Source organism: Nicotiana sylvestris, chromosome 7, assembly GCF_000393655.2.
Source record: "Nicotiana sylvestris chromosome 7, ASM39365v2, whole genome shotgun sequence".
In the NCBI taxonomy this organism is placed as follows: domain Eukaryota; kingdom Viridiplantae; phylum Streptophyta; class Magnoliopsida; order Solanales; family Solanaceae; genus Nicotiana; species Nicotiana sylvestris.
The window spans coordinates 140,027,788-140,054,917 of record NC_091063.1 but is presented as its reverse complement, the minus strand read 5'-3'; the positions used below and the strand labels follow the sequence as shown (position 1 = coordinate 140,054,917).

General features: G+C 38.9%; 1 protein-coding gene across 1 annotated transcript; it reads right to left on the bottom strand.

Annotated features, from left to right (window-relative positions):
- Nucleotides 1-23,988: 23,988 nt before the first annotated feature.
- Nucleotides 23,989-24,357, bottom strand: LOC138873846 (secreted RxLR effector protein 78-like). Its single transcript, XM_070152329.1, has one exon. It carries the CDS (start codon nucleotides 24,355-24,357, stop codon nucleotides 23,989-23,991), a length of 369 nt encoding a protein of 122 aa, XP_070008430.1.
- Nucleotides 24,358-27,130: the final 2,773 nt, after the last annotated feature.

Here is a 27,130-nt window from a genome sequence, read left to right as displayed (position 1 = left end):
GATACGTAGGAAGCCCTATGGGTTCGGTCACAATTCAATAAAATTTTCATTTCCCTCGCTATTGGAAACTAGGGCAGAATTTTGAGGAGGACCCTCAAAATTCCAAAGTCATTTCCAGCCATTTATCATTAACAACCGTCAAGAGCAGCAGCCCAGTAAACTGGGGTAGAATTTTGAGGAGGACCCTCAAAATTCCAGAGCAAGCGAAGTTGCAATGTCTTGAAGCACGTCGTAGTCGTTGGTTCATCTAAAGAAAATTATTCTTAATTATGCACTTATGTTATGCTTTTACTAAATCATGCATGTTTATTACTAAAATTGCCTTGTTTAGCAACGCTACCACAATGATACGTACAGTATCACCAGATCAAAGCCGAGCAGGTCAAGCAAAGCCAGCGGGGATACGAACTAACTTTTCCCCTTTAAAACTCACGATTTTTCTTTGGATGCAGGCACTTGAGTTGTAAAATCATCAAATATACTATACGCTCACTCATAAAGTTTAGGAATACAACTCTCCAAACCGTTGCACTTTCTCGCAACTGTTATCCGCACAACAGTGTCTCCAACAGGCACAATATCCCCAGCAATCACGATACCACAATTTGTTATCAGCTAAGAAAACTCTATTGCCATTTGCCATTTTTACTTCCTGCATAAGGCTACCATTCTGCCTTCCGAGGTTAAGCTCTACCTCCATCTGAATTCTCTGCATTGCATAAGGCTACCATTCTGCCTTCCGAGGTTAAGCTCTACCCCCATCTGAATTCTCTGCATTGCATAAGGCTACCATTCTGCCTTCCGAGGTTAAGCTCTACCTCCATCTGCATTCTCTACATTGCATAAGGCTACGATTCTGCTTTCCGAGACTAAGCTCTATCTTCATCTGCATTATCTACATTGCATAAGGCTACCATTCTGCCTTCTGAGACTAAGCTCTGTCTCCATCTGCATTCTCTGCATTGTATAAGGCTACCATTCTGCCTTCCGAGGTTAATCTCTACCTCCATCTTGCATGGCTGAAAGATCGCCACTTTATTTACATCTTGCATCGGCTAAAAGATCGCCACTTCATTTACATCCTGCATGGCTGAAAGATCGCCACTTCATTTATATCTTACATGGCTGAAAGATCGCCACTTCATTTACATCTTGCATGGCTGAAAGATCGCCACTTTATTTACATCTTGCATGGCTGAAAGATCACCACTTTATTTACATCTTGCATCGACTGAAAGATCGCCACTTCATTTACATCTTACATCGGCTGAGAGATCGCCACTTTATTTACATCTTGCATTGGCTGAAAGATCGCCACCTACTGCATCTCATAGGCTGAAATATCGCCAAATCATCCGAATGCGTCATTGTTCGGAGGCACCATTTTCATAGCCCGAGAACGCCATGCCATGGCCTGAGGACCTCTTTTATCTTTTGCATATCATTATTCAAAGGCGTCATAGTTTGGAGGCATCATTCTCATAGCCCGAAAGCACCATTCCATGGCCTGTGAATCCTTATTATACGCTTCATGTCCCAGGACATCATGGTCTGAGGACGTCATCCTAACCGTCCAAAGACAACATTTCATGGTCCAACGGGAACTTGCATCATGTTTAGATTTCCGCACAACATATAGTTCATTTGCAGGTAAACCGACGAGCAACGGCCGTCTCAGCAGGAGCAATCCCGCTCTAGTTCCCGTAGCCCTATTAGACTTTAGCCATCCATCCTAACCCAAATATCGTGTCCGTCTTGGAAAATCTCCATCGGCATATTCCGCCGACGGATCCTGGACTACATATGGCCTGATTCTTGTAAGACCAGGGATATGTAGGCATCTTAGGAGACAGAGCTCAGTCAAATTCTTCAAACCATTCTATTCGGTCAAAATTGGCCATCATATCTTTACCCGATAACTCTTTCATCCTTCCCGGGTAAAGAGGGGCAGCTGTTGATACCCAATTTTTTCCTGTATATTTTTATATGCAATATACTTTCAAAATAGCAGGTATATGTATATATAAGTATGTCCCAAAGTTTCACTATTTTTCTCTTAATTTTTATAGATTTTTAAATCTATTTATTGCCCTATTATATCAAGAAAAACCCAATAATTATCTCCAAAATTATTATTTTGGGCGATTCACTTATTATATTCTCATATTTATATTAAAATATAGCTAGCATAATTTTTTCATATTTTTAATAATTTGTTTAGAATTTTTAAAGCTAAATTGCGTATAATTGTGATATTAGCCTATTTTAAGATTTAATTATTTTCATAATTATAAATTGACTCCAGTATTTTTAATTTGATAATTACATATTATTAACCATTTTAGTACCTTTAATTTATTTTCAGAAATTATTTTACTATTGTTTATAAAATAAATAAGGAAAAAATGGCTATTTAAATGTTAGCCCCGTTTATTTCAATTTTAGCCTTATTTGAACCTCCAATTGAACCCAATTTTAAACTCAATCCCTGTTTGAACCGACCCAAACCCAACCCTGTTAAACCGCCCCACCTACTTAATTAATCCAGGTCGTTGATAAAAATGATCAATAGCCACCAATACCCTTTCCTTTTTAATCCCGACCTACCCCGTAGCCCTAACCATTTCACAACCTCAGCTGCCTCTGAAACCCTGTACTCTCTCAAAATCTCCCTAGTCTTCTTAGAACCCTAGCCGCCTCTCATCGTTTTCACCCTGAAAGCCACCGGAATCCATGGCTTCCAGGGCTATGGGAGTCTTATACCTACCTCCTGTTGCTCTTACACACCTGATCTCTAAAGATTCAAGGCCTGGCCTCAAAGGTTTGCACCCAGACCTCTGCCAATTCAAGGTTCCATAATCATCGTCGGCCTTGCTCCGGCGTACCATGGTGTTTTGAACCTGGTTCTGACCTCTTCGACTCAGATCGGTGACCTTTTCAAAGTCTTTCTCATTTCTAGGGTTCTTCTAAAACCCTAACCCTTCGAGGTTTTCTCCTATCTCTTTAGATGTGTTGTGTATCTGTGCTCTCTTTGAGTTTTCAAACGATCTTCCTAACTTTTTTTTCGAAAATTACTTTTCAAAGTCTTTCTTTTACGATTTAGGGTTTTCTGAAAATGCTTAAGTGTTTCTCTGACTTTCTTTTCCTTTTCTTTTGTGTATATTTGCCTCTACTATGTTCTATGTTTTCCTTCTACCATGTATGTTCTTCTACTATGCTTTCTATGTTCCGTTCTTGTATGTTCTTCTACTGTACTTTCTATACTATGCTCTTGTATGTTTTTCTACTATGTCCTGCTATTTTCTTCTACTATGTTCTAGTATGTTTCGCCTACTGTATTTTTATACCGTGTTATTAAGTGTTCTAACTATTTTTCTTCTATTGAACTTTGTTTAAGTTTCTTTTAAAAGGATCTTCTTAAGCATGCTTTCTTATACTGTTCTTATCAGTCTTTTCTCATCATGAGTTCTGTTGCTGGAAGAAGCATGTTAGAAGTTTCAGTTCTTTTCTGAAACTTCTAAACATGTTTCGATTCGACTACTTGCCTCCTCATATCTGTACTTGATTCAAGGTGGAAACCCTAGAATTTGGGGGTTTTGCCGAGGTTTGATTGAACTAGGGTTTTATTTTAGAACCCTTAACTCTTTCAGACTGACTTTGAGTCTCTGAACTGAGTTTGGACATCTTTGTTTTCATACATGCTGAACTTTTTGCTAGACTCTTCTACACTGGATTTTTTCTACTAATTTACACGATAGTCTTCTTTCATGCTCACATGCTCCTTACATATGATGAATTTTCCTCTAAATGGTTTTCAAATTTGCAATTAGTGCAAACTTCCTTCTGAATATGGCTTGATTGATTTCTTTCCATTGTTTGATGATTCTCCCCGTTACTCGGCCTAAGTTAAAACCCTTCTTCATCTTTTTTGACTCGGTTCATTCATGCAAAATCTTAGACTCTTTTAATTTACTGTTTGTTAATTGATTTGCTTACCTTATTTGCACTAATCGTGTATTTCAAAACTTTGTCCTTAAATAACTTTTTATGTATTTGCCCCTGATTGCATGTTGTGCACAAAGTGCTTACTCAATTTCTTTCCTTAAATGGTTTTCACTCGTTTGTATCTGAATCCCTTAATTAAGGGAAGCCTTATGTAATTTATTGAGAATCAGTTCCTTAACTATTTTTCTTGCCTTATTTCTGCCTGATTTTTATACTATAAAAGGCATGACCCTCTTCACACACTACAACATCAGAATCCTTCTGAACTAACACTCTCTCACAATAATATTCTCTTCTTGACTGCACTGTGGCCTGTTTTACAAGACTTACTACTTTCATTTACTTGTTTCCCTGAAAACTAGTATGTCCTGATTTAATTCTTAGCACCATAACAATTTGTAATTACTAGTTTTATATCCATGTTCATCTGCTATTTCTGTATATCTCAGCACTTAAATTAGCATGTTGATTTCCTTATGTGTGTTTTGTTATGAACCTCCATTCCTCTATCACCCCTATGTGTTTTGAGTGGTGACTTAAGGCATGGCAATGTAAGTTGTTGTCCATGAATGAAGTTTGAACCACTGGGGTTTTGACCTTTAAGCAAACAGGCCAGAGGGTGTGCCAGCATCTCCCATTGCTGGGTATGCCCTTTAGCCGGCTTTTCTGTTGCCTCTTGCAATTTCCCATTCCCCTATACTCTTATGTGTAATGATGTGAGCTACTTCCCTTTTCCCTTTTCCCCTTTCAGAATCCTACTTCTGCACTTGCACTCTCTTTTAGTCCCTATGTTTTGCCCCCCTCTTGTGAGCCTTGCCTTGGGACCTCGAGCTCCCTCTGAACTTGGACACCTGAGGGATGACCCTTCCACACTGAACTATGGCTTAATCCGTGATACATTTGGGTGTAAGCATTGCCCGAAGTTCATATGAGACTCTTAGGAAACTCTGACACACCCCAAATAAGAGAAAGGCTTTGAAATATGATCTCTTGGAGTTGATTTACTTCATACTTCAGACAGGAAGTTTGAATCAGGCTCTCCTTGGTTGTACTTTTTAATTTATGATGTATTTTTCCTTTACTTTACTTTTTCTGGGTTGTAATAATTTTATAATAAAACTCTCAGGGATGGTCAGTGAAGAGGGAGGGTAACTATGTATGCAAAAGGGGTAGATAACCTGCCTATAGGAGTTTATGAATTTCTGCATTCTCATATAGACACCATGTCTATAGGAATCTTGCATTCGCGTCTAGATACCATGTCTATAAGAATTTCTAAATATATACCATGTTTATAGGAATCTTTCATTATCATATAGGTACCATGTCTATAAGAATTTCTGCATTCTCATATAGATACCATGTCTATAGGAATCTTGCATTCTCATGTAGGTACTGTGCCTATAGTTTATTTCGGAACTTCTGCATAGCGTAGAGATATTCTGCCTATAGGAATTTTTGAATTTCTGCACATCATGTAGATATCCTGCCTATAGGTTCTTTTTGAATCTTGCATATGCATTCCTCATCAGGAAAACATTTTCGTAGGTCTTAAATAATCAACTTCAATTAGATATCATATCCATAGGCTTTAAACAAAATTCAGCATCTAGATGTCATGCCTATAAGGTTTCTGCATTTTTTTTACTACGTTTATAAGAGTGTCCAAAATCGACAACACATAGAAAACATGCCTATAGGAACCTTAATCGAATCTGAATCATTTCACTCGCTTATAAGTCTAAAACCAGTAACAATGACGCATGCTCTTTTGTTAAAACTCGCCTTTCTTTAATAACAGACAATTTTCTCAAATCAGTATGTATTCATGTGTGTTTCATTATTTCTGGAATCAATAGATATCATGCCTATAGGGGTCTTCGTCTAACACTTAGGCAAGCCATAGGGTGAAAGTTTATAAACTGAATCATACTTTTTATCAGCTACAACCAGCAGGCAGGCCTGATTCGGGCTTCTTATCTGAACTATGTAATAAATCATTCTGTCTCCACCTTTTAAGTTTTAATTAGACCCTAAATAGTACATGCAATTCATGCTACATTATGTGCTTTCTTTGGTTTAAAGGAGGTCTGTTTGAGACCTTTTATTTGTTTATATACTTCCCCAAACTTGTTATATGTGTTTTGTTTGTCGCCTTAGTATTTTACCTTTTGAAGCATAAAATAAGCCCAATACCTCCTCCCTTTAGGATTAGTAGTCCCAAGTGCCTCCGGGGCTGATAGGATTGGGGCGGGTAGTAGCATGCAATAAGTAAACGAGACCATTCCGCACTTTAATACCTTAACGGGGTGGGAAAGGGTAGATATAGATATGATGACTATGCGATAACATCACGTGTAGCCCTTTACTGAGGAGTGATTACCGAAAGTTGTGTGGGGTGATCCATATTATTAATAAACCTAGGACCCCCCTTCCCTTTGTTTTCTTTGTTTCTTTTAAATCTTTTTAAACCATTTCTTTTAAGAAACTCAACTCTTTTAGTTCCTTTTTCTTACTTTTGTTTATTTGTAACCATTACGTGAAAATCCCCTCTTATTTGAAGCCTTTATTTGCCTATGTGTTATTTGCACTTAAGTCATAACAATAGTTTGGCCGGGAACCACACTAGTGGATCCTGAGGGGTGCCTAACACCTTCCCCTTGGGATAATTTCAAGCCCTTACCCAATCTCTGGTTACTCAAAACAAACCCCTCCTAGTGTCCTAATGCACTTTAATCATTAGGTGGCGACTCTTCAATTCAAAATCCAATTCCCGAACGGGAACGAGTTGTCTCCCAAATGTCATAAACCCTATTTTGCGAGAAAAAGGGGGCGCGACAGTCATCATATCCATATCTACCCTTCCCACCCCGTTAAGGTATTTAAAGCGCTGATTGGTCTCGCTTACTTATTGCATGCTATTACCCGTCCCAATCCTATCTGTCCCAGAGGCATTTAGGACTACTAATCCTAAAAAGGAGGTATATTAGGCTTATTTGAAGTTTCAAAGGAAAAAACTCTAAGGCGACATACAAAACACGTATTGCAAATTGGGGAAAGCATATAACAAGCAGAGGCTCAGATATACCTCCTTAAACAAAGAAACACGTAATTAGCATGACTTACACATACTGTTTAGGTCTGATTTAAAAGGTATTAAAGACGAGTGAGAGGAAATTGTTGAGACAGTTTCAGCTTATCACATAACTCAGATAAGAAGTCTGAATCAGGCCTGCCTGCTGGTTGTAATCAAACAGAAGCAAATTCGGTTTATATTTATTACCCTAGGGCTTGCCTAAGTGTTGGACAAGGATCCTATAAGCATGGTATCTACTGGATTCAGAAAGAAATGAAATAGTAAGGCTCGAAATGAACTGTTTGAATGCACACTCGTTAAGCTTGCTAAGTGAGGGACTCAAATTATTGAAAGAGAGAGGCAGAATTTAAACGAATTGATTACAAGTTCTGCAAACGATAGCAGTCATTACTACTGTTTTATATCTAACACTGAGTGAGGCGAATCAGATTTTTTATTAGAAACTCCTATAGGTATGCTTTCTAGGCGTTACTGATTTTAAGACCTTGTAGACATAGCATCGAAATATAGAAGCCTTATAAACATGATTTCTAAGTGAAGTTTGAATATGCAAAATCCTATAGACATGATTTCTAAGTGAAGTTAAATATGCAGAATCCTATAGACATGATTTCTAAGTGAAGTTAAATATGCAAAATCCTATAGACATGATTTCTAAGTGAAGTTTGAATATGCAAAATCCTATAGCCACGGTTTCTAAGTGAAGTTAAATATGCAGAATCCAATAGACATGATTTCTAAGTGAAGTTTGAAGTTTTATATAAGGTTGAATATGAAGGAATATAGTAGTCCTATAGTCATGATTTCTACCCTTTGCATACATAGTTACCCATCCTTTTTCACTAACCATCACCAAATGTTTATTACAAATTATTACAAACCAGAATAAACAAAATTACATCAGGAAAAAGTAAAAAAACGTACAACTAGAGTAAGCCTGATTCTGACTTCGTCTTTGAGTTACATGATAGACCCAACTCATAGACCATTGATCCAAAGCCTTTCTCCAATCTAAGTGTGTGAAAGTTCCCTAAGAGCCTCAATGGGACTCTGGGCAATGCTCACACCCAAATTGCATTATCAGAATAGGGATAAGTGCAGTGTGGAAGGGCCAACCCTCAAGTGTCCAAGTTTAGAGGGAGCTCAAGGGGTCCCAAGGCAAGGCTCACAAGAGGGGGCAGAACTTAAAGTCTAAGAGAGAGTGCAAGTGAGGAATAGAGTTCTAAAGGGGTGAAGGAGAGGGAAACAGCTACAAACAAGTACACAAAAGGAGTTCAGGGGAATAGGGAAGTTGCAAAGAGTCCATGTGCTTAGATATTTAGTTAATTCTGGGCATGCACATCAATAGAGAGTGTTGTTATGCTTACAAATCAACAAGAATACACAACATATGATAGTGACATGGAGGTTATGGTTCCAGGGGAATCAAGTTTGAGTCATAGACAATAATACTTAATATTGTCATGCCTCAAACAAACCATTATCATCAAACACATTAGGGTAGGGGGTTTGGGATTTATAACAGGAAGGAAATTACAGTATGCTAAAGTAAATTCCGAACTAAACATAAGCAATAGGCAGATATTAAATAAACACATTGTTGTGGTTGCTGAAAACCTTAATCAGGACATACCAGTTTCAAAGGAGCAAAATACAGCAGTAGTAGTACTTGAAAGAAAACAGGCCACGGTACAAGTAACAAAAAAGAGAGTGTTTTTTGAATATGAGTGTGAGTTCAGAAAACTAAGAGTGTTCGTGTGTTTGTGTCAATGAGAGAGCATGGTATTTATAGTTTGAAAATAGGCAGAGAACAAGGCAAGAAAATAACCATGTACCAATTAAAATCAATCAGTAAAAGAACTTCCTTTAATTAAGGAGTTCAAACTTTAATGGTAATGAACAGAAATCATTTGAGGAAAGAGATCAAATAAGCATCTTGTGTAAAGTAGACAATTAGGGGTAAATATATAGGAGTTTAATTAAGGAAATGATCTTTAAAATATACGGTTAAACAAATAAGGTAAGAATCAATCAATACATAGTAAATCAAGGAGTCAGAGATTCAAAATTACTGGTTCATGAATAAACCAAGTCATAAAGGCAAAGGAAAGTTTTCAAATCAAACCAAGAAACAGGGAAATTAGTAAAACAAGGAAAGAATCAATCAGACTTACTCAAGGAGGTCTGAAATCAGTCAAAAATTGAAAGTCATTTTAGAGGAGAAGCTCAATATATATAAAGAGCACACAAGTATTAGGCATGCGAGGTTGAATTTAGGACAAAGAAAAGTGTCATACAATTGCAAAATCAGTAAGTAGTGGACTATAGGAACATGGTAGTCACATAGGTCAGTTTCAGTAACTCAGCAATGGAGAAGGGAGAGAGTATCAAATAGCATGAAAAGGGTCCAGTAGAAAGACCTTAGAAGAGTTTAGCAGGGATTCAGAATCATATAAAGAAACAAATGATTTTGAAATTCAGTCGAGCAACAGATGAAACAACTTCAGAAACTCAAATAGGTCCAAAGAAATTAGGGTTTTGAAACCAAAAAAGTTCGGAGATGAGGAACAAACAAATCATATAGAAAATAATATCAGAACTCGAATGGACCCCAAATCTTAGGGTTTTTGCCATCAATCGAGTGTAGAGGTGAAAGACAAGAGAATCAGGCAAAAATATCAACAAAGAAAATAAAATCAGAAACCCTAAGAAAGAACTTAAGATTTTAACATAAAGAAACACAGTAGAAGAATCAACATAAGAAACATAGTAGAAGAACAACATAAGAAAAATAATAGAATAACAACATAAGAAACACAGTAGAACATGCTAAAGATCAGAGAGACTTCTAAATATCTTGCCAAAACCCTAAATCGGAAAAGATAAAGGTTTTGAAAGAAACTTTGAGAAAGCGTTTGAAAGTTTAGGGAAAACACGGATCTAGAACAGATCTAAAGAAATCAGAAGAACCTCAAAAGTTAGGGTTCCAGAAGAACCCAGATGGTGAGAAAGGCTTGGAAAGTCATTGATCTAAGCAGGACTTCGGTGGCCTTGGAAGCCTTGGATTCCGGTGATTTTAGGGTGGAAGCGGAGGGAGGCGGCTAGGGTTTGAGGGGAGCTTGAGAGAGAAATGTGAGAAAGGGGGGGATTAAAGGGCGGCTACAGAAGGAAAACGATTAGGTTTAGGGGTTAGGTCGGGTTAAAAAAGGAAGGGGTTAAGGGTGGTCGTTGATCATTTTGATCAACGGCCTAGATAGAAGGGGAATCCGGGCGGGTTATTTTAAAAGGTCGTGGGTCGGGTAGATGTAGGATTTGGGCTGGGTAATTGGATTTGAAATTGGGTTTAATTGAGGTGTCAAATCTGGCTAAAATTGAAATACAAATGGGCTAACATTTAAATAGTCATTTTCCTTTATTTATTTTATAAAAAATAGTAAAATAATTTCTAGAAATAAATTAAATGTACTAAAATTATTAATAATGCACAATTATCAAATTAAAAATACTGGAGTCGATTTTATAAATAAAATTATAATTAAATCTTGAAAGAGGCCAATATCGCAATTATATGCAATTTAACTTTAAAAATACTAAATAAATTTGTAAAAATATGAAAAAATTATGCTAGCTATATTTTAATATAAATATGAGAATTCAATAAATAAATCACCCAAAATGATAATTTTGGGGATAATTACTGGGTTTTCTTGATAAAATAGGGCAATAAATTGATTTAAAATCTTTAAAAATAAGAGAAAAATAATAAAACCTTGGGACATACTTATATATGCACATACATTCTATTTTGAGAGTATTTTGTATATTAAAAATATACTGGAAAAGATTGGGTATCAACAATACCCTCTTTCCAACCATGAATGCAAAGTCGCGAACTCTACGGTCGGCATAACTCTTCTACCGACACTGAGCGGTTCAAGTCAATTCTGAATAATTTTGACCTTATCCAAGGTATCCTAAACCAAATTGGTACCCAATAACCAAGCCTCTACTGGGTCGAACCATCCAACTGGCAAACGGCACTGCCTCCCTTACAATGGCTTATAGGGAGCCATTTGAATGCTTTATTGGTAGCTTTTGTTGTAGGAAAACTCCGCAAGAAGCAAGAACTAATCCCAAGAACCCCCAAAATCTATAACGCAAGCGCGAAGCTTATATCTGAATACTGCACTCGAACCCGTCCGTCTAGGGTTGAAATGCTATACCCAACTCAACCCGTGTGCCTAACTCCCGTTGTACAGCCCTACGAAAGTGCGAGGGGAACTGCGCACCTCGATCAGAAATGATAGACACGGGAACACCATGAAGACAGACGATCTCGCGGATGTAGATCTTAGCTAACTACTCTGAAGAATAGGTAACTGCCTCTTGAATGAAATGTGCTGACTTGGTCAACCTGTCCACAATGACCCATACTGCATCGAACATCTTCTGGGTTCGTGGGAGTCCAACAAAAAAAGCCATAGTGATATGTTCCCACTTCCACTCAGGAATCTCTAGCTTCTAAGGCAAACCACCAGGTCTCTGATGCTCGTACTTTACTTGCCGATAATTCAGACACCGAGCTACTTATGAAACTATATCTTTCTTCATCCTCCTCCACCAATAATGCTGCCGCAAGTCCTGATACATCTTGGCGGCACCCGGATGAATAGAATACCGGAAACTGTGGGCCTCCTCAAGAATCAACTCACAAATCCAATCCACATTGGGCACACAAATTCGACATTATATCCGCAAAACCCCATCATCACCAACGGTAACATGCTTGGCACTACTGTGTTGCACCATATTCTTAAGGACAAGCAAATGGGGATCATCATACTAACGCTTTCTGATGCGCTCATACAAGAAAGACCGAGATACTGTGCAAGCTAGAACACGGCTGGGCTCCGAAACATCTAACCTCATGAACCGATTGGCCAAAGCGTGAACATCTGATGCAAGCAGCCTCTCACCAACTGGAATATATGAAAGGCTACCCATACTTACAACGTTTCTACTCAAGGCATCGGCAACCACAATGGTCTTCCCGGGATGATATAAAATGGTGATATCATAGTCTTTCAATAGCTCCAACCACCTCGTCTGCCTTAAATTAAGATCCTTCTACTTGAACAAATATTGTAGACTCCGATGATCCGTGAATACCTCACACGACATGCCATAAAGATAGTGCCTCCAAATTTTCAGTGCATAAACAATGGTTGCCAACTCTAAGTCATGAACAGGGTAATTCTTCTCATGAACCTTCAACTGTCGCGACGCGTATGCAATCACCCTGCCATCCTACATCAATACTGCACCAAGCCCAACATTAGATACATCACAATACACCGTGTAGGATCCTAAACCTATGGGCAATACCAACACTAGCGTTGTAGTCAAAGTAGCCTCTGGAAGCTCAGCTCACACTCATCCGACCATCTGAACCAGGTACTCTTCTGGGTCAATCTAGTCAATGGAGCTTCTATGGATGAAAACCCCTCCACAAATCGACGGTAATAACCTGCCAAACCTAGTAAACTCCGGATCTCTGTAGCTGAAGTAGGTCTAGGCCAGTTCTAAACTGACTCAATCTTCTTAGGATCCACCTTTATGCCCTCTGCCAATACAACATGCCCCAAAAAGGCGACTGTGTCTAACCAAAACTCATACATTGAAAACTTGGCATATAACTGGCCATCTCTCAGAGTCTAAAGTACTATCCAAAGATGCTGCTCATGCTCCTCTCGACCGCGGGAGTATATCAAGATATCATCGATGAATACAATCACAAACGAATACAAATAGGGCCTGAACATCTAGTTCATCAAATCCATAAATACTGTTGGGGCATTTGTCAACATAAATGACATCACTATGAACTCATAATGCCCATACCGAGTCCGAAAAGCCATCTTAGGGACATCAGATGCCCTAATCATTATGGCAGCCAAACCTCAAATCAATCGTCGAAAACACCTTGGTACCCTGAAGCTGATCAAATAAGTCATCAATCCTTGGTAGCAAATAGTCTATACACATTCCTATCAACCCATATTTCTTTTTTACGAACAACACGGGTGCACCCCAGGCTGAGACACTAGGTCTAATGAATCCCTTATCAAGAAATCTTGCAACTGCTCCTTCGTTTCCTTCAACTCCGGTAGGACCATACTGTATGGTGGAATAGAACTGGGTTGAGTGCCCTGAGCCAAATCAATACAAAAGTCAATATCTCTGTCAGGTGGAATCCCTGGCAGATCTACAAGAAATACCTCTAGAAACTCATGTACAACTGATATTGATACCAAGGAAGGAACCTCCGCACTAAAATCATGAATATAAGCCAAATAAGCTAGACACCCCTTCTTGACAATATGTCGAGCCTTCACATAAGAGATAGCTCTGCTTGTAGAATGGCCATGTGTCCCTCTACACTCTAATCAAGGCAACCCTGGCATGGCTAATATTACCGTCTTTGCGTGACAATCCAGTATAGCATAATAAGGTGACAGCCAAACCATACACACGATAACATCAAAATCTACCATTTCAAGAAGTAGATGATCTATGCTAGTCTCAAGACTCCCAATTGTAATCACATTCGAGTGATACACACGATCTACTATAATAGAATCTCCCGCAGACATGGACACATACATGAGAGCACTCAAATAATCACGAGGCACAACAAGATATGAAGCAAAATATGATGACACGTAGGAATAAGTAGAGCCCAAATCAAATATAACTAAAGCATCTTTATGGAAAACTAAAACAATACCTATGATAAAAGCGTCAGAAGACTCGGCCTCAGGCCTAGATGGGAAAGTATCCACTCTGACCTATCTCTCTAGGACAACCTCTAACGGCCTGACCTTCAACTCTAATGGCATGACCTCCACCTCTGGCTGCTTGACCCTTGCCTCTAGCTGGATGAGTGGGCAATGGAGCAACCAGTGCCGGGACCATGGCAAGAGAACTCTGTTGCTGCATGTTGCCCAACACATTTCGGAAAGAACCTCCTGAAGTGATTCGTATATCCACACTCAAAACTCCCATCATGCTGTTGTGGCTGCTGAAGCTAAAGCTGACCCAAACGGGCCGGATAACCGCGGTGATAGCTCTGAATCGGAGGCACACTGATAGGAGTTGATGGTGCACTATAGGTTGGCTGCCCAGAATGAGGTACATAAGTACCACGACTCCCAGTAGCATTGTGAGATACTTGAAGCACTTACTGAAATGGCATGGAAGGATGGCCTCTACCAAATGTACCCCTGCCTTCAGATGAGGCACCACTGAAATTACCGAAATAACGAGGCCTCTTATCAGACACAGGTTCCCTCTCCTGAGCACAGATCATCTCAATTTGTCTAGCAATATATATGGCCCTCTGAAAAGTAATATCATCTCTAGTCTCTTTGGCCATCTGTAGCCTGATAGTGAAAGTGATCCCATCGATGAATCTCCTCACTCTCTCCCTCTTAGTAGGAAGCAAGATAATGGCGTGGTGAGCTAAGTCCACAAATCGAGTCTCGTACTAGGTAACAGTCATACTACCATACTGAAGATGCTCAAACTGTGTGAGGTAATCCTCTCTCAGAGTGACAGGGATGAACTTCTCTAGAAATAGCCGTGAAAACTGATCCCAAGTAAGTGCAAGCGAACCACCTGGTCTAGTCAACATATAATCTCTTCACCACCTCTTGGAAGAACCAGTCATCTGAAACACTGCAAAATCGACCGCATTAGTCTCAACTATACCCATGTTCCACAGCACCTCATGGCAATGGTCTAGATAATCATGTGGGTCCTCAGAAGGTCTACCATTGAAATGAATAGGAAAGATCTTGGTAAACCTGTCCAACCTCAACAAAGCATCAGAAGACATAGCGGGCCTATCACCGGCCTATGCCGCAACAACCGACTGAAACACTCTAACTGGAGGGGGTTGCTGGAGTCTGATACTGGGGAACCGCCTGCTCCGGTGTGTGAGTAGCGGGAGTATGTGCTCCTCTCCCAGCCTAAGAAACGACAGGTTCCATTGTGAATGTACCATGGGCCACACTCCCCATAAGGCTCACCAAACGGACTAGAGCGTCCTAAAGTATTGGAGTGGCTATAAACCCCTCCGAGATCTGAGTTGGTCCGACGGGTATAGTCTAAGCCAGAACCTCCTCCTCATGATCAATCGGAGGCTCCACTATGAGTGCTGATGCTCGAGCTCTAGGTTGAGCTCTTCCTCTGCCTCTACCCCTGGTAGTAGTGGCCACAAGGGGCTCCGGCTCCTGTCTAGCTGTAGATGCAGTGCGTGTTCACGCCGTCTGCGAGAGAACAAGAATAGAATGATTTAATCATCAATGATAGAATAAAATCGCACGATAGAGAAGGAAATATGTGAAATTTTTCCTAAACTCCATAGCCTCTAGAAGATAAGTACGGGCGTCATTGTACCGATCCTCCAGACTTTACTAAACTTGATTGTGACTCGTGAGACCTAGGTAGTCTAGTGCTACGATACCAACTAGTCACGATTTGGAATTTCCAACCTCGGGACCATGATGGCGCCTAATATTTTACTGCTAGGAAAGCCAACGTTAGAATAGTTTTAGACTTTTTTAACAATTTAAATTAAATAATTTCCAAGAAACCAAATAAACTCAAATAGAGTGAGAAAAAACATAACAACAGCGATAACTAGATACAATCCCAGAACTGGTGCCACAAGTGCACGAGCGACTAGAATAATACAAATAATGGTCTGAATGAAAGTATAACTATCTGAATTGAAATAAACAACTAGAATAAGGTAGAAGGGGACTTTAGGGCTGCGAACGTCGTGCAGTTGTACCTCAAGTGCACAATCCTCCCTTATTTCACTATATCACTATCAAGAATATCATGTAAAATCCGTTGCGGTGCGCAACCCGATCCTACCATATAATCCTCCCTTATTTTACCATATCAAAATTTCATATAAATTCTGTTGCAGTGTGCAACCCGATCCCGTCATATCAATACCAATCCTCCCTTATTCCATCTGTTGCGGCATGCAACCCGATCCATAAACAAAATCAATAAATGTAATTAATTCAACAACTCAAATCAAAATAATATCTACGATTAAAGAATATGAAAGCAAAGCCATAAAGGAACCTCGTACCAAATCAAGGAATAATACAATTAATACTAAACAAACCAAATATACGGCAACTAAAGTAAGTGAGACGAGTAAGGCAGGTAACTATTAATCATGGAATCATTGAAGAAATGAGCATTTGAGTACACGAGTAAATAAATGACAAGTAACAAGTTACAACATAGAAAGCAATTAAGACATGTAACAGTTAAGACATGGAATGAGATAATTAATGAAATACGGGAAAGTATGAAAACAACTATTTTGACGGTGTATATACACTCGTCACCTCGCATATACTCCACTACACATATAATTCATATAACACATAGCTCAAGTGTTTCTAATTCCCTCAAATCAAGGTTAGACCCGACACTTACCTTGCTCCGCATGAAAATTAAAGCTCAATCGGGACCTTTCCTCTAAAATCCGCCTCCAAACCAATCGAGTCTAACCAAAATCGACTCAATAACATCAAAGAATTCTAGGAAAATCAATTATCATACATAAAGTTAATATCTTTACACTATTCCCAAAATATCAACCCTGGGCCCGCTTGGTCAAAATCCAAAATTCGGACCAAACCTCAATTACCCATTCACCCCCGAGCCCGATTATGTAATTAGTTTCAAAATTCAAACTCAATTTGAGATCTAAATCTCAAATTTACAACCCCCTCCCCCAATTCTTTGCAAATTCCTAATTTTCTACCATGAATGAGGATAAATCAAGGGTAGAAATCAATGGGTGTTAATGGAAATGGAGGAAAACGAGTTAAAGTATACTAACCTATGAAATTATGATGAAATTTCTCTTCAAAATCGCCTCTAGGCCGAGCTCTAATGAGATGATGGTAAAAATAGGGGAAATCCCGTCTTTGGAATATTTAATTGACTTGGCGTCAGTCCTTCTTCGCGTTCACGAAGGGCCTGATGCGTTCACGAAGCATAGCAGCCAGAATGGCCTACATGTTCGCAACGTTCCTCACGTGTTTGCGAAGTCTTCTCCCTCAAGGTCTTCGCATTCACGAGATAGGGCTCGCGTTCGCGTAGAGTAATAGTAATTCCCCCTTTCCTAGGTCCCCTCAACCCTACCCGTTCTAGAGAGGCTGTTCGCGTTCGCGAAGGGCAAACCCCCAAAGCTTCGCGTTCGCCGCCCAGCCATCGCATTCGCAATGAAGGAATTCCGCCCTTGTTCCAGTTCCCCTTCGCGATCGTGATAGTATCTTCACGATCGTGAGAGTAGCTTCGCGATTGCGAAGCACAAAGCACCAGACATCAGATATCAGCAAAAACTAGCATTCTTCCAAGTCCGAAATGGTCTGTAGCCTATTCAAAACTCATCCGAGCCCCTCGGGCTCCAAACCAAACATGCACACAAGTGTAACAATATCATACAAACTTGCTCGTGCGATCAAAATATCAAAATAATACCTAGAACTACGAATCAGATATCAAAATAAATGATATTCTCAAAGAAACTTAAGAACATGAAATTTTACAACCGAACATCCGAATCACGTCAAATCAACTCCCTTTTGCACCAAACTTTGTAGACAAGTCATAAATACTGAAATGAACCTATACCAAATTCCGAAATCAGAATCCGAACCTGATAGCAACAAAGTCAACCTACGGTCAAACTTAGAAATTCTTTAAATTGCTAATTTTCAACAAATTATGTTAAATTAAGTTAGGGACTTCCGAATTCGATTTCGGGCATATGCCCAAGTCCCATATCACGATACTTATCCATCGAGACCGTCAAAACACATATCCCAATTTGTTTACATAAAACGTTGAACGTAAGCAACTCAAATGAGTTTTTAAGGCAAAATTTCACATTTTAATCAATTTTTCACATAAAATTTTTCGAAAAAAGGCATGGATTGCGCACGCAATTTGAGGAAGGATAAATGGTGCTATTCGATACCTGGAAACTCAAAAATGAAGGGTAAAACTATAAATGACCTATCGGGTCATCACATCAAGTTATTTAGACAATTTCCAAATAATTTATCTTACTTCCTTAAAAACAATTCCACCTTCATCTTCTCCATTTTATAGTTTTCAGATCTAATTCTCCTAGAAAAAAATTCTCTCTTTTGGTGATTTTTGTGTTGAAATGGAGATGTAGTCGACAAAAGTGTGGGGTCCATCCCATCAATATAGTCATGTGCCTATATTATAATATTTGGTGACCAAGTTTGAAAAGATGTGGAGGAGAATCAAATTGCTCCTGTAGAATACTTTGAGCCCACGGCTCTTTTGACTTATAAAAGGAGGGCATTCTCTCAATATTAAACAGACCCAAAAGTAGAGAGAAGTAACTGAAGTTAGAGAGAGTAATCCACAGATCATAGCCTGTGAGATAAATAGTGAGTGTGGGTAATATTATTATGAGGTATTTAAATAAAGAGTGTTATTTCTTTTGAAGTTGTTGTAGTCTCTTGATACTACTAAGTTATAATATTATAGTGGTAGCATTGCTTCGCTCGGGTATTGTATTTACCCCTTTAAAAAATTTGGTGTCTTTCTTACTCTCTTGTGTTATTGTTATTTATCATGTTTCTAGGTGAGATTATTATTATTTTTCCCAACAATGTGGTATCAAAGCCATGGCGAATAATGGTTCGATGTCTTTTCAGTAATGCCGTCTCACAAAAGATAATTATGAGATGTGGTGTCTAAGCATGAAAGCCATTCTTGGCTCCTAGGATGTGTGGGAAATTGTAGATAGAAGATATGCAAAACCCTATAATGAGGACTTTGTCTCAAAATGAAAAAGATGTCTTGAAAAAGACAAGGAAGAAGGATCATCAAGCTCTCACGCTCATCTACCAATGTTTGAATGATGCCATGTTTGAGAAGGTGGCAGATGCTACCACCTCAAAGGAAGCTTGAGAGATTTTACAAAATTCTCTCCAAGGAGTTGACAAGGTGAGGAAGGTAAAACTTCAAACTCTAAGGGCTGATTTTGAAGTTTTGAAAATGAAAGAATCCGAATGCATTTCGGATTATTATTCAAAAGTGAAGGCTATTGTGAATCAATTAAGAAGATTCGGGGAGGACATAAAAGATGTCCGTGTGGTAGAAAAGATCCTACGCACTTGAACACCTAAATTTGATTTTGTGGTGTGTGCTATTGAGGAATCTAAAGATTTAGACTCTATGATGGTGGAGCAATTGGAGGGTTATTTACAGGATCGCGAAGAAAATATCAAAAGGAGACAATTAGTTCTATTGGAGCAATTTCATAAAACTCAGGCATCCTTCAAAGATAATGGAGGTGAAAAGAGCTATCGAGGGAACGGACAGGGACGAGACCGTGACGGTCATGGAAGAGGAAGAAGTAACTTCAACAATGATGTTAAAATCCACCAAACATTCAGAGGTCGTGGTCATGGACAAAGAGGAGGAAAAAGACGTGGCTACAATCAAGAAAATAATGGACAAAGGTATGGAAAATCAAAAATTGAGTGTTATAATTGTCATAAATTTGGCCATTACCCTTGGGAATGTCGTAGCAATATTGAAGAGAAAGCTAACCTTGTTGAGAACAAGAAAGAAAAAGATGAGTCGACATTGTTGTTGGCACTCAAGGAAGAAGATAGAGATGATTGTAGATCGTGGTATTTGGACAATGGAGCAAGCAATCATATGTATGGATGCAAAGGGATGTTTGTGGAGATCAATAAGACGATAAGAGGTAATGTGTCCTTTGGAGATACCTCGAAGATTCAAATCGAAGAGATAGGTACGATTCTGATCTCATATAAAAGATGGTAGTCACAAGCTAATTCAAGATGTTTATTATGTGCCAAAATTAAAAAGTAATATTTTGAGTTTGGGCCAACTTCTTGAAAAGGAATATGACATCCACATGAAAAATACATCTTTGGCTTAGAGATTCAATTCTAATTGCTAAAGTGCATATGGCAAAGAATAGATTATTTTCTCTGAATCTTAAAACAATTGATACAAAGTGTTTGAAGGCTAATGTGCAAGATGAATCATGGTGTTGGCACATGAGATTCGGGCACTTGAATTTTGAAGCGCTCAAATTAATAGGAGAAAAGAACATGGTGCATGGGATACCATCAATCAACCATCCCAATCAATTGTGTGAAGCTTGTCTTCTTGGAAAACATGCAAGGAGAAGTTTTCCTAAAGAGGCCATATCAAGATCAACCAAGCCGCTCCAGCTTATTCACACTGATGTGTGTCGACCAATCAATCCACCTTCCTTTGGTAATAGTAAATACTTTCTGCTTTTCATTGATGACTTTAGTAGAAAGACTTGGGTTTATTTCTTAAACCAAAAATTTGAAGCAAAACTGCTTTTAAAATTTTTAAAGTACTTGTGGAGAAAGAAAGTGGCTATGAAATAAAATCTTTAAGGTCCGATAGAGGAGGCGAATTCACTTCAAAAGAATTTAATGACTTTTGTCAGTCTCATGGAATTCGTCGCCTCTAACGGTACCTTATTCACCCCCAATAAAATGGAGTTGTAGAGAGAAAGAATCGAATGATTCTTAATATGGCGAGATGTATGTTGAAAGCTAAGAGAATGCCCAAGGAATTTTGGGTCGGGGCTGTTTCTTGTGTAGTTTATTTGAATAACAGGTCTCCAACAAGAAATGTTAGAGATCAAACCCCTCAAGAAGCATGGAATGGAAGAAAGCCAAGTGTTAAGCACTTGAGAATCTTTGGTAGCATAGCCTATGATCATGTACCACGACAAGAGAGAGAGAAACTTGACGATCAAAGTGTCAAGTATGTGTTTGTTGGGTATGATACGAGTTCAAAAGGCTACAAGTTGTACAACTCAAGTAGCGGCAAAGTGGTGGTAAGTCGCAATGTTGAATTTGATGAAGAATTGGCATGGAATTGGGAAGCTCAGGAAGATACTTCATATGATTTTCTTCCATACTTTGGTGATGAAGAAGAACTAGAGACCGTGGAACCTGTGCAGGATACAACTCCACCTCCTTCTCTAACCAATGTTGCATCTCCTTCTTCTCAAGAAAGTTCAAATAAATAGCTGCAAAGGACGAGGAGTATTCAAGAGATCTATGAGGACACAGAAGAAGTTACTAATTTTGATTTTTTATGTTATCTCTTTGTTGATAGTGAACTAATGAACTTTGATAAAGCTATTACAGACAAAAGGTGGAGACAAGCCATGGAGGAGGAGATTGAGTCAATAGAGAAGAACAACACTTGGGAGTTAACAACTCTTCCTAAGGGTCATCGAGCAATTGGAGTAAAATGGGTATACAAGACAAAGAAGAATGTTGATGGAGATGTGGAGATATACAAGGCACGACTTGTGGCTAAAGGCTACAAGCAAAGGCAAGGCATTGACTATGAAGAAGTCTATACACATGTTGCCCGTATGGAGACAATTTATTTGTTGTTCTCTTTGGCGGCGCAAATGAAGTGGAAGATCCATCAATTGGACGTCAAGTCAGCCGTCTTGAATGGCTATCTTGAAGAATAAGTCTATGTTGAACAACCACTGAGATTTATGGTCAAAAACCATGAAGATAAAGTGTTGCTGTTGAAGAAAGCTTTATATGGATTGAAGCAAGCCCCACGGGCATGGAATAGTTGCATCGACAAGTATTTTCAAGACAATGGGTTTACTCGTTGTCTACATGAATATACTCTTTACCTTAAAGTTCATCTAATGGAGATATCTTGCTTGTTTGTCTCTATATTGATGATCTTACTTTCACGGGTAATAACCCAAGTTTGTTTGAAGCTTTTAAGAAAACTATGTCCAGTGAATTCGAGATTACAGATGTGGGGCTCATGTCATACTACTTGGGCCTAGAAGTGAAGGAGATGGAGGATGGAATTTTTATCTCTCAAGAAAGCTATACAAAAGAGATATTGAAGAAGTTCAACATGCTCGATTACAACCCTGTGAACACACCGATGGAGAGTGAGACAAAATTGTCCAAGTTTGATGAAGGAGAAAAAGTGGATCCCATATTTTTCAAAAGTCTTGTGGGAAGTTTGAGGTACTTGACTTGTACCGGCCAGATATACTCTTTGCAGTGGGAGTATTAAGTCGCTTTATGGAAGCTCCTACCTCCACTCACTTGAAGGTCACTAGAATAATTCTTCGTTACCTAAAAGGTACAATTGACTTTGGGCTATTTTATTCTTCTTCGAATGATTTTAACCTTGTGGGATTTTGTGATAGTGATTATGCAAGAGATATTGATGATAGAAAAGGTATAACTGGTTTTCTATTTTTCTTGGGTGATTCTATTATTTCTTGGAGTTCAAAGAAACAATCAATTGTTACTCTCTTAACTTGTGAAGCTGAATATGTAGCAGCAACATCCTGTACATGTCATGCTATTTGGCTGAGAAGATTATTAAATGAGATCAAATTACAACAGATTGAAGCTACAGAGATTTGTATTGACAACAAATCCGCACAAGCACTCGCGAAGAATCCAGTGTATCATGATCGAAGCAAGCATATAGATACAAGGTATCAATTTATCAGAGATTGCATTGTCAAGAAGGAATATCGAGCTCAAATATGTGAAGTCTCATGATCAAGCTGCAGATATCTTTACGAAACCTCTCAAGTTTGAAGATTTTCAGAGATTGAGATCAAGACTTGGAATGAAAAAGAAAAATCAAAATTAAGGGAGATATTGTGGGGTCCATCCCATCATTATAGGCATACAACAACAACATACCCAATAACATCCCACACTGTGGGGTCTGGGGAGGGTAATGTGTACGCAGACCTTACCCCTACCTTGTGAGGATAGAGAGGTTGTTTCCAATAAACCCTCGGCTCAGGAAAGCATAAGCACCATATTAATGAAAATATAGACAAGAAGGGACAGTACCAAAAAGCCATATAAAAGCATAATAAAAACAACCAGACAGTAAAGTGATCAACAATGAAAGAAAATAACGGTTAATCATAAAAACCTACTACCAACAGAAAGCGAGACTACGTGCCAATACTAATATTATGAATACTCTAGACTACCTACTCTACTACCATAATCCTCGACCTCCATATCTTCCTATAAGTGGGTCATGTCCTCCGTCAGTTGAAGTTGTATCATGTCTTGCCTAATCACCTCACTCCACCTTTTCTTTGGCCTACCTCTACCTCTCCGTAGGCCCTCCAATATCAACCTCTCACACCTCCTCACCCGTGCGTCTGTGCTCCTCCTCCTCACATGACCAAACCATCTGAGCCACACTTCTCGCATCTTGTCCTCAATAGGGGCCACACCCACCTTGTCACGAATAACCTCATTTCTGATCCTATCTAACCTGGTGTGCTCGCACATCCATCTCAACATTCTCATCTATGATACCTTCATCTTCTGGACATGATCGATCTTAACTGGCCAACACTCAGCCCCATACAACATCGTTGGTCTGACCACCACTCTATAGAACTTACCCTTAAGTTTCGGTGGCGCCTTCTTGTCACATAAAATACCCGAAGTGGGTCTCCATTTCATCCATCCCGCTCCAATATGATGTGTGACATCTCCATTAATCTTCCCATCACCTTGAATAATAGACCCAAGATACTTAAAACTCCCTCTCCTAGGGATGACCTGCGAGTCCAACCTCACCTTCCCTTCTCCTCCTTGGGTCTTGCCACTGAACTTACACTCCAAGTATTCTGTTTTAGTCCTGATCAACTTGAAACCTTTAGATTCTAGGGTCTGCCTCCATACCTCTAATTACGCGTTCACATCGTCTTGTGTCTTGTTAATCAGTACAATATCATCTGCAAATAGCATGAACCACGGCACCTCTCCTTGTATATGGCGCGTCATTACGTCCATCACCAAAGCAAACAAAAAAGGGTTGAGCGCCAACCCCTGATACAACCCCATCATAACTGGAAAATGGTCTGAGTCCCTACCCATCGTCCTCACTCGGGTCTTTACTCCATCATACATGTCCTTAATCAACCTAACGTAGGCAACAGGTACACCTCTAGCCTCCAAGCATCTCCACAAAACCTCCCTCGGAACTTTATCGTACGCCTTTTGTAAGTCGATGAACACCATATGCAAGTCCTTCTTTATCTCCCTATACTGCTCCATCAATCTCCTAACAAGGTGGATGGATTCTGTAGTCAAACGCCCCGGTATAAATCCAACTGGTTCTCAGAAATAGACACACTCCTCCTCACTCTTAGCTCTACCACTCTTTCCCAGACTTTCATAGTATGGCTAAGCAGCTTGATACCTAGATAGTTATTGCAATTTTTGATATAACCCTTGTTCTTGTATATAGGAACCATCGTGCTCTACCTCTACTTGTCGGGCATCTTCTTCGCTCTAAAAATAACATAAAATAACCTAGTTAGCCACTCCAAGCCTGCCTTGCCTCCACTCTTCCAAAATTCCACTAGGATTTCATCCGTTCCGGTTGCTTTTCCCCTACTCATCTTACGCATAGCCCTCTCCACTTCATCAACTCTAATCCGACTACAATACCCAAAGTTACAACGACTCCCAGAGAGTTCCAAATCACCTAGTACAATGCTCTTGTCCCCCTCCTTGTTCAAGAGACTATGGAAGTAGGTCTGTCATCTCCGACGGATAAGCCCCTCATCCAACAAAACTTTACCTTCTTCGTCCTTGATGCATTTCACTTGGTCCAAGTCTCGCGCTTTCCTTTCTCGCATCTTGGCTAACCTGAACAACCTCTTATCCCCACCTCGGCCCTTGAGTTCCTCATACAAAAGACTAAAAGTTGTAGTCTTGGCTGTCGTAGCTGCTAGATTTGCCTCTTTCTTAGCCAACTTATAATGCTCCTTATTCGCCTTCTTCTCCTCATCGTCTACAATTTCTACTAGCTTCAGATATGTTGCTTTCTTGGTTTTCACTTTTCCTTACACCTCTCCATACACTACCAGTTTCCCTTGTGACCATCAGAGTAACCCTTTGAGACCCCTAATACCTCTCTCGCGGCTTCTCTAATGCACTGCGCAGTCGTGGTCCACATAGCGCTTGCATCTCCACTAGTCCTCCAAGCCCTCGTAGTCACCAGCTTGACCCCCAATTCCTGCACTTTAGCTTCCATCAAGGCTCCCCACTTGATCCTATATTGACTATACATAGGATCAAGTTGTGCCCATCAATATAGGCATGTGCCTATATAATACTTGGTGACCAAGTTTGGAAAGATGTGGAGGAGAATCAAATTGCTCCTGTAGAATACTTTGAGCCCACGACTCTTTTGCCTTATAAAAGGAGGGCATTCTCTCAATGTTAAACACACCAAAAAGTAGAGAGAAGTAACATAAGTTAGAAAGAGTAATCCACCAATCGTAGTCTGTGATATAAATAGTAAGTGCGAGTTATATTTTTGTGAGGTGTTTAAATAAAGAGTGTTATTTCTTTCGAAGTTGTAGTAGTCTCTTGACACTACTAAGTTGTAATATTATAGTGGTAATATTGATCCGCTCGGATATTGTATTTACCCCATTAAAAAATTAGGTATCTTTGTTACTCTCTTGTATTATTGTTATTTATCGTGGATATTATTCCTGGGCAACAAAAAGGTATTTTCTAGTGTAAATGTTGTATAGTTGCTGTTTATACAGACTTATACAATGTTATATGATTATATATAAACGTGTATATTTTTGTATAATATTGTATAATTATATATCTTTCAGTATAATTAGGGTGCCGTCAGCATTGTCTCTCTTTTATTTCTTACCGTACATCTCTGGCTTATTTCCAAGGTCCTGTGCTGTCATCCTTTCTTCATTCTTTTATTTTCCATTGAAAAATCAAAGGCGTAATTTCAACCGAGAGTGTAGTGGGTAGACCAGTTTTGCTTGCAGATATCATTCTATTTATTACTCTTTAAGTTAATATACTAAGCTGAAAATCTTTAAGTTGTTGACAAAAACGTGAAAGAAATTCTCCTAATAATCGACGTTACCTTTAAGAGCACAAGTGAGATAGCAAGATATTAAGTATTTTTTATATTATTAATTAATAGATATTAATAATTATAATTAAATAAAGTGACAAATATTATTTATTTATTTGGCCGATTGTAATACTTGATGCGAATAAGTTTTTACCTATATATATATATATATATATATATATAGTATTGCTATTTTTCCGATATCCCTAGGTTTCTTTCAAAAAATTAATACTAATGGAAATAAAAGGGTCGAAAATCATTGCAAGGGTTTTGTCATTTCCTGAGGATGCTTCAACAATCAAGGTGACTGAGGGATGAATGAATTATTATGAATTATTGAAGATAATCAGACCTAACCTAACTCATGCAAAGTGGTCACGAGAAGTTGGTAAAGTGAAATCTTCTCTTTGACTAATTTCTTACCAACAATATTATGTTGCCAACCCCATTACTCAAAAGTCGAAACTCATATTCACTCAGTAAGTGGCATAGGTCTTTTCGTGTCCTATGATAATCAACAAAAAGAAGGTGAAATTAGAGAAATAAAAGCATGGGCAGGTGGTGACGGAGGTCTTATTTTAAAAAGGTAGAGATAGATTTTTGAAAAAAATATTCTCACATTTTAACGTCCACATAATCAAATCCAAGAGTAGAGTAACTCATATTCAAGATTTAAATTGAGAAAGCAGTAGGTGTAATTAGATAACTTGTACAACTCAATGTTAAAGATTGTGGTGAAATAATAAGTACTTTTTCATTCTTAATTAAAGGTTCCGTTTTGAGCCGTGGGTATAAAATCGTCTTTGATAGGAAACACTTTACTCCAAAGTGGGACATGAAGCTAGCAATTTAATCTCTCTGTGTGTCCGTAAATATGACAATTGATCGTTTTCTAATTATCCAAATAGGATGAGCTGAATATTGAGA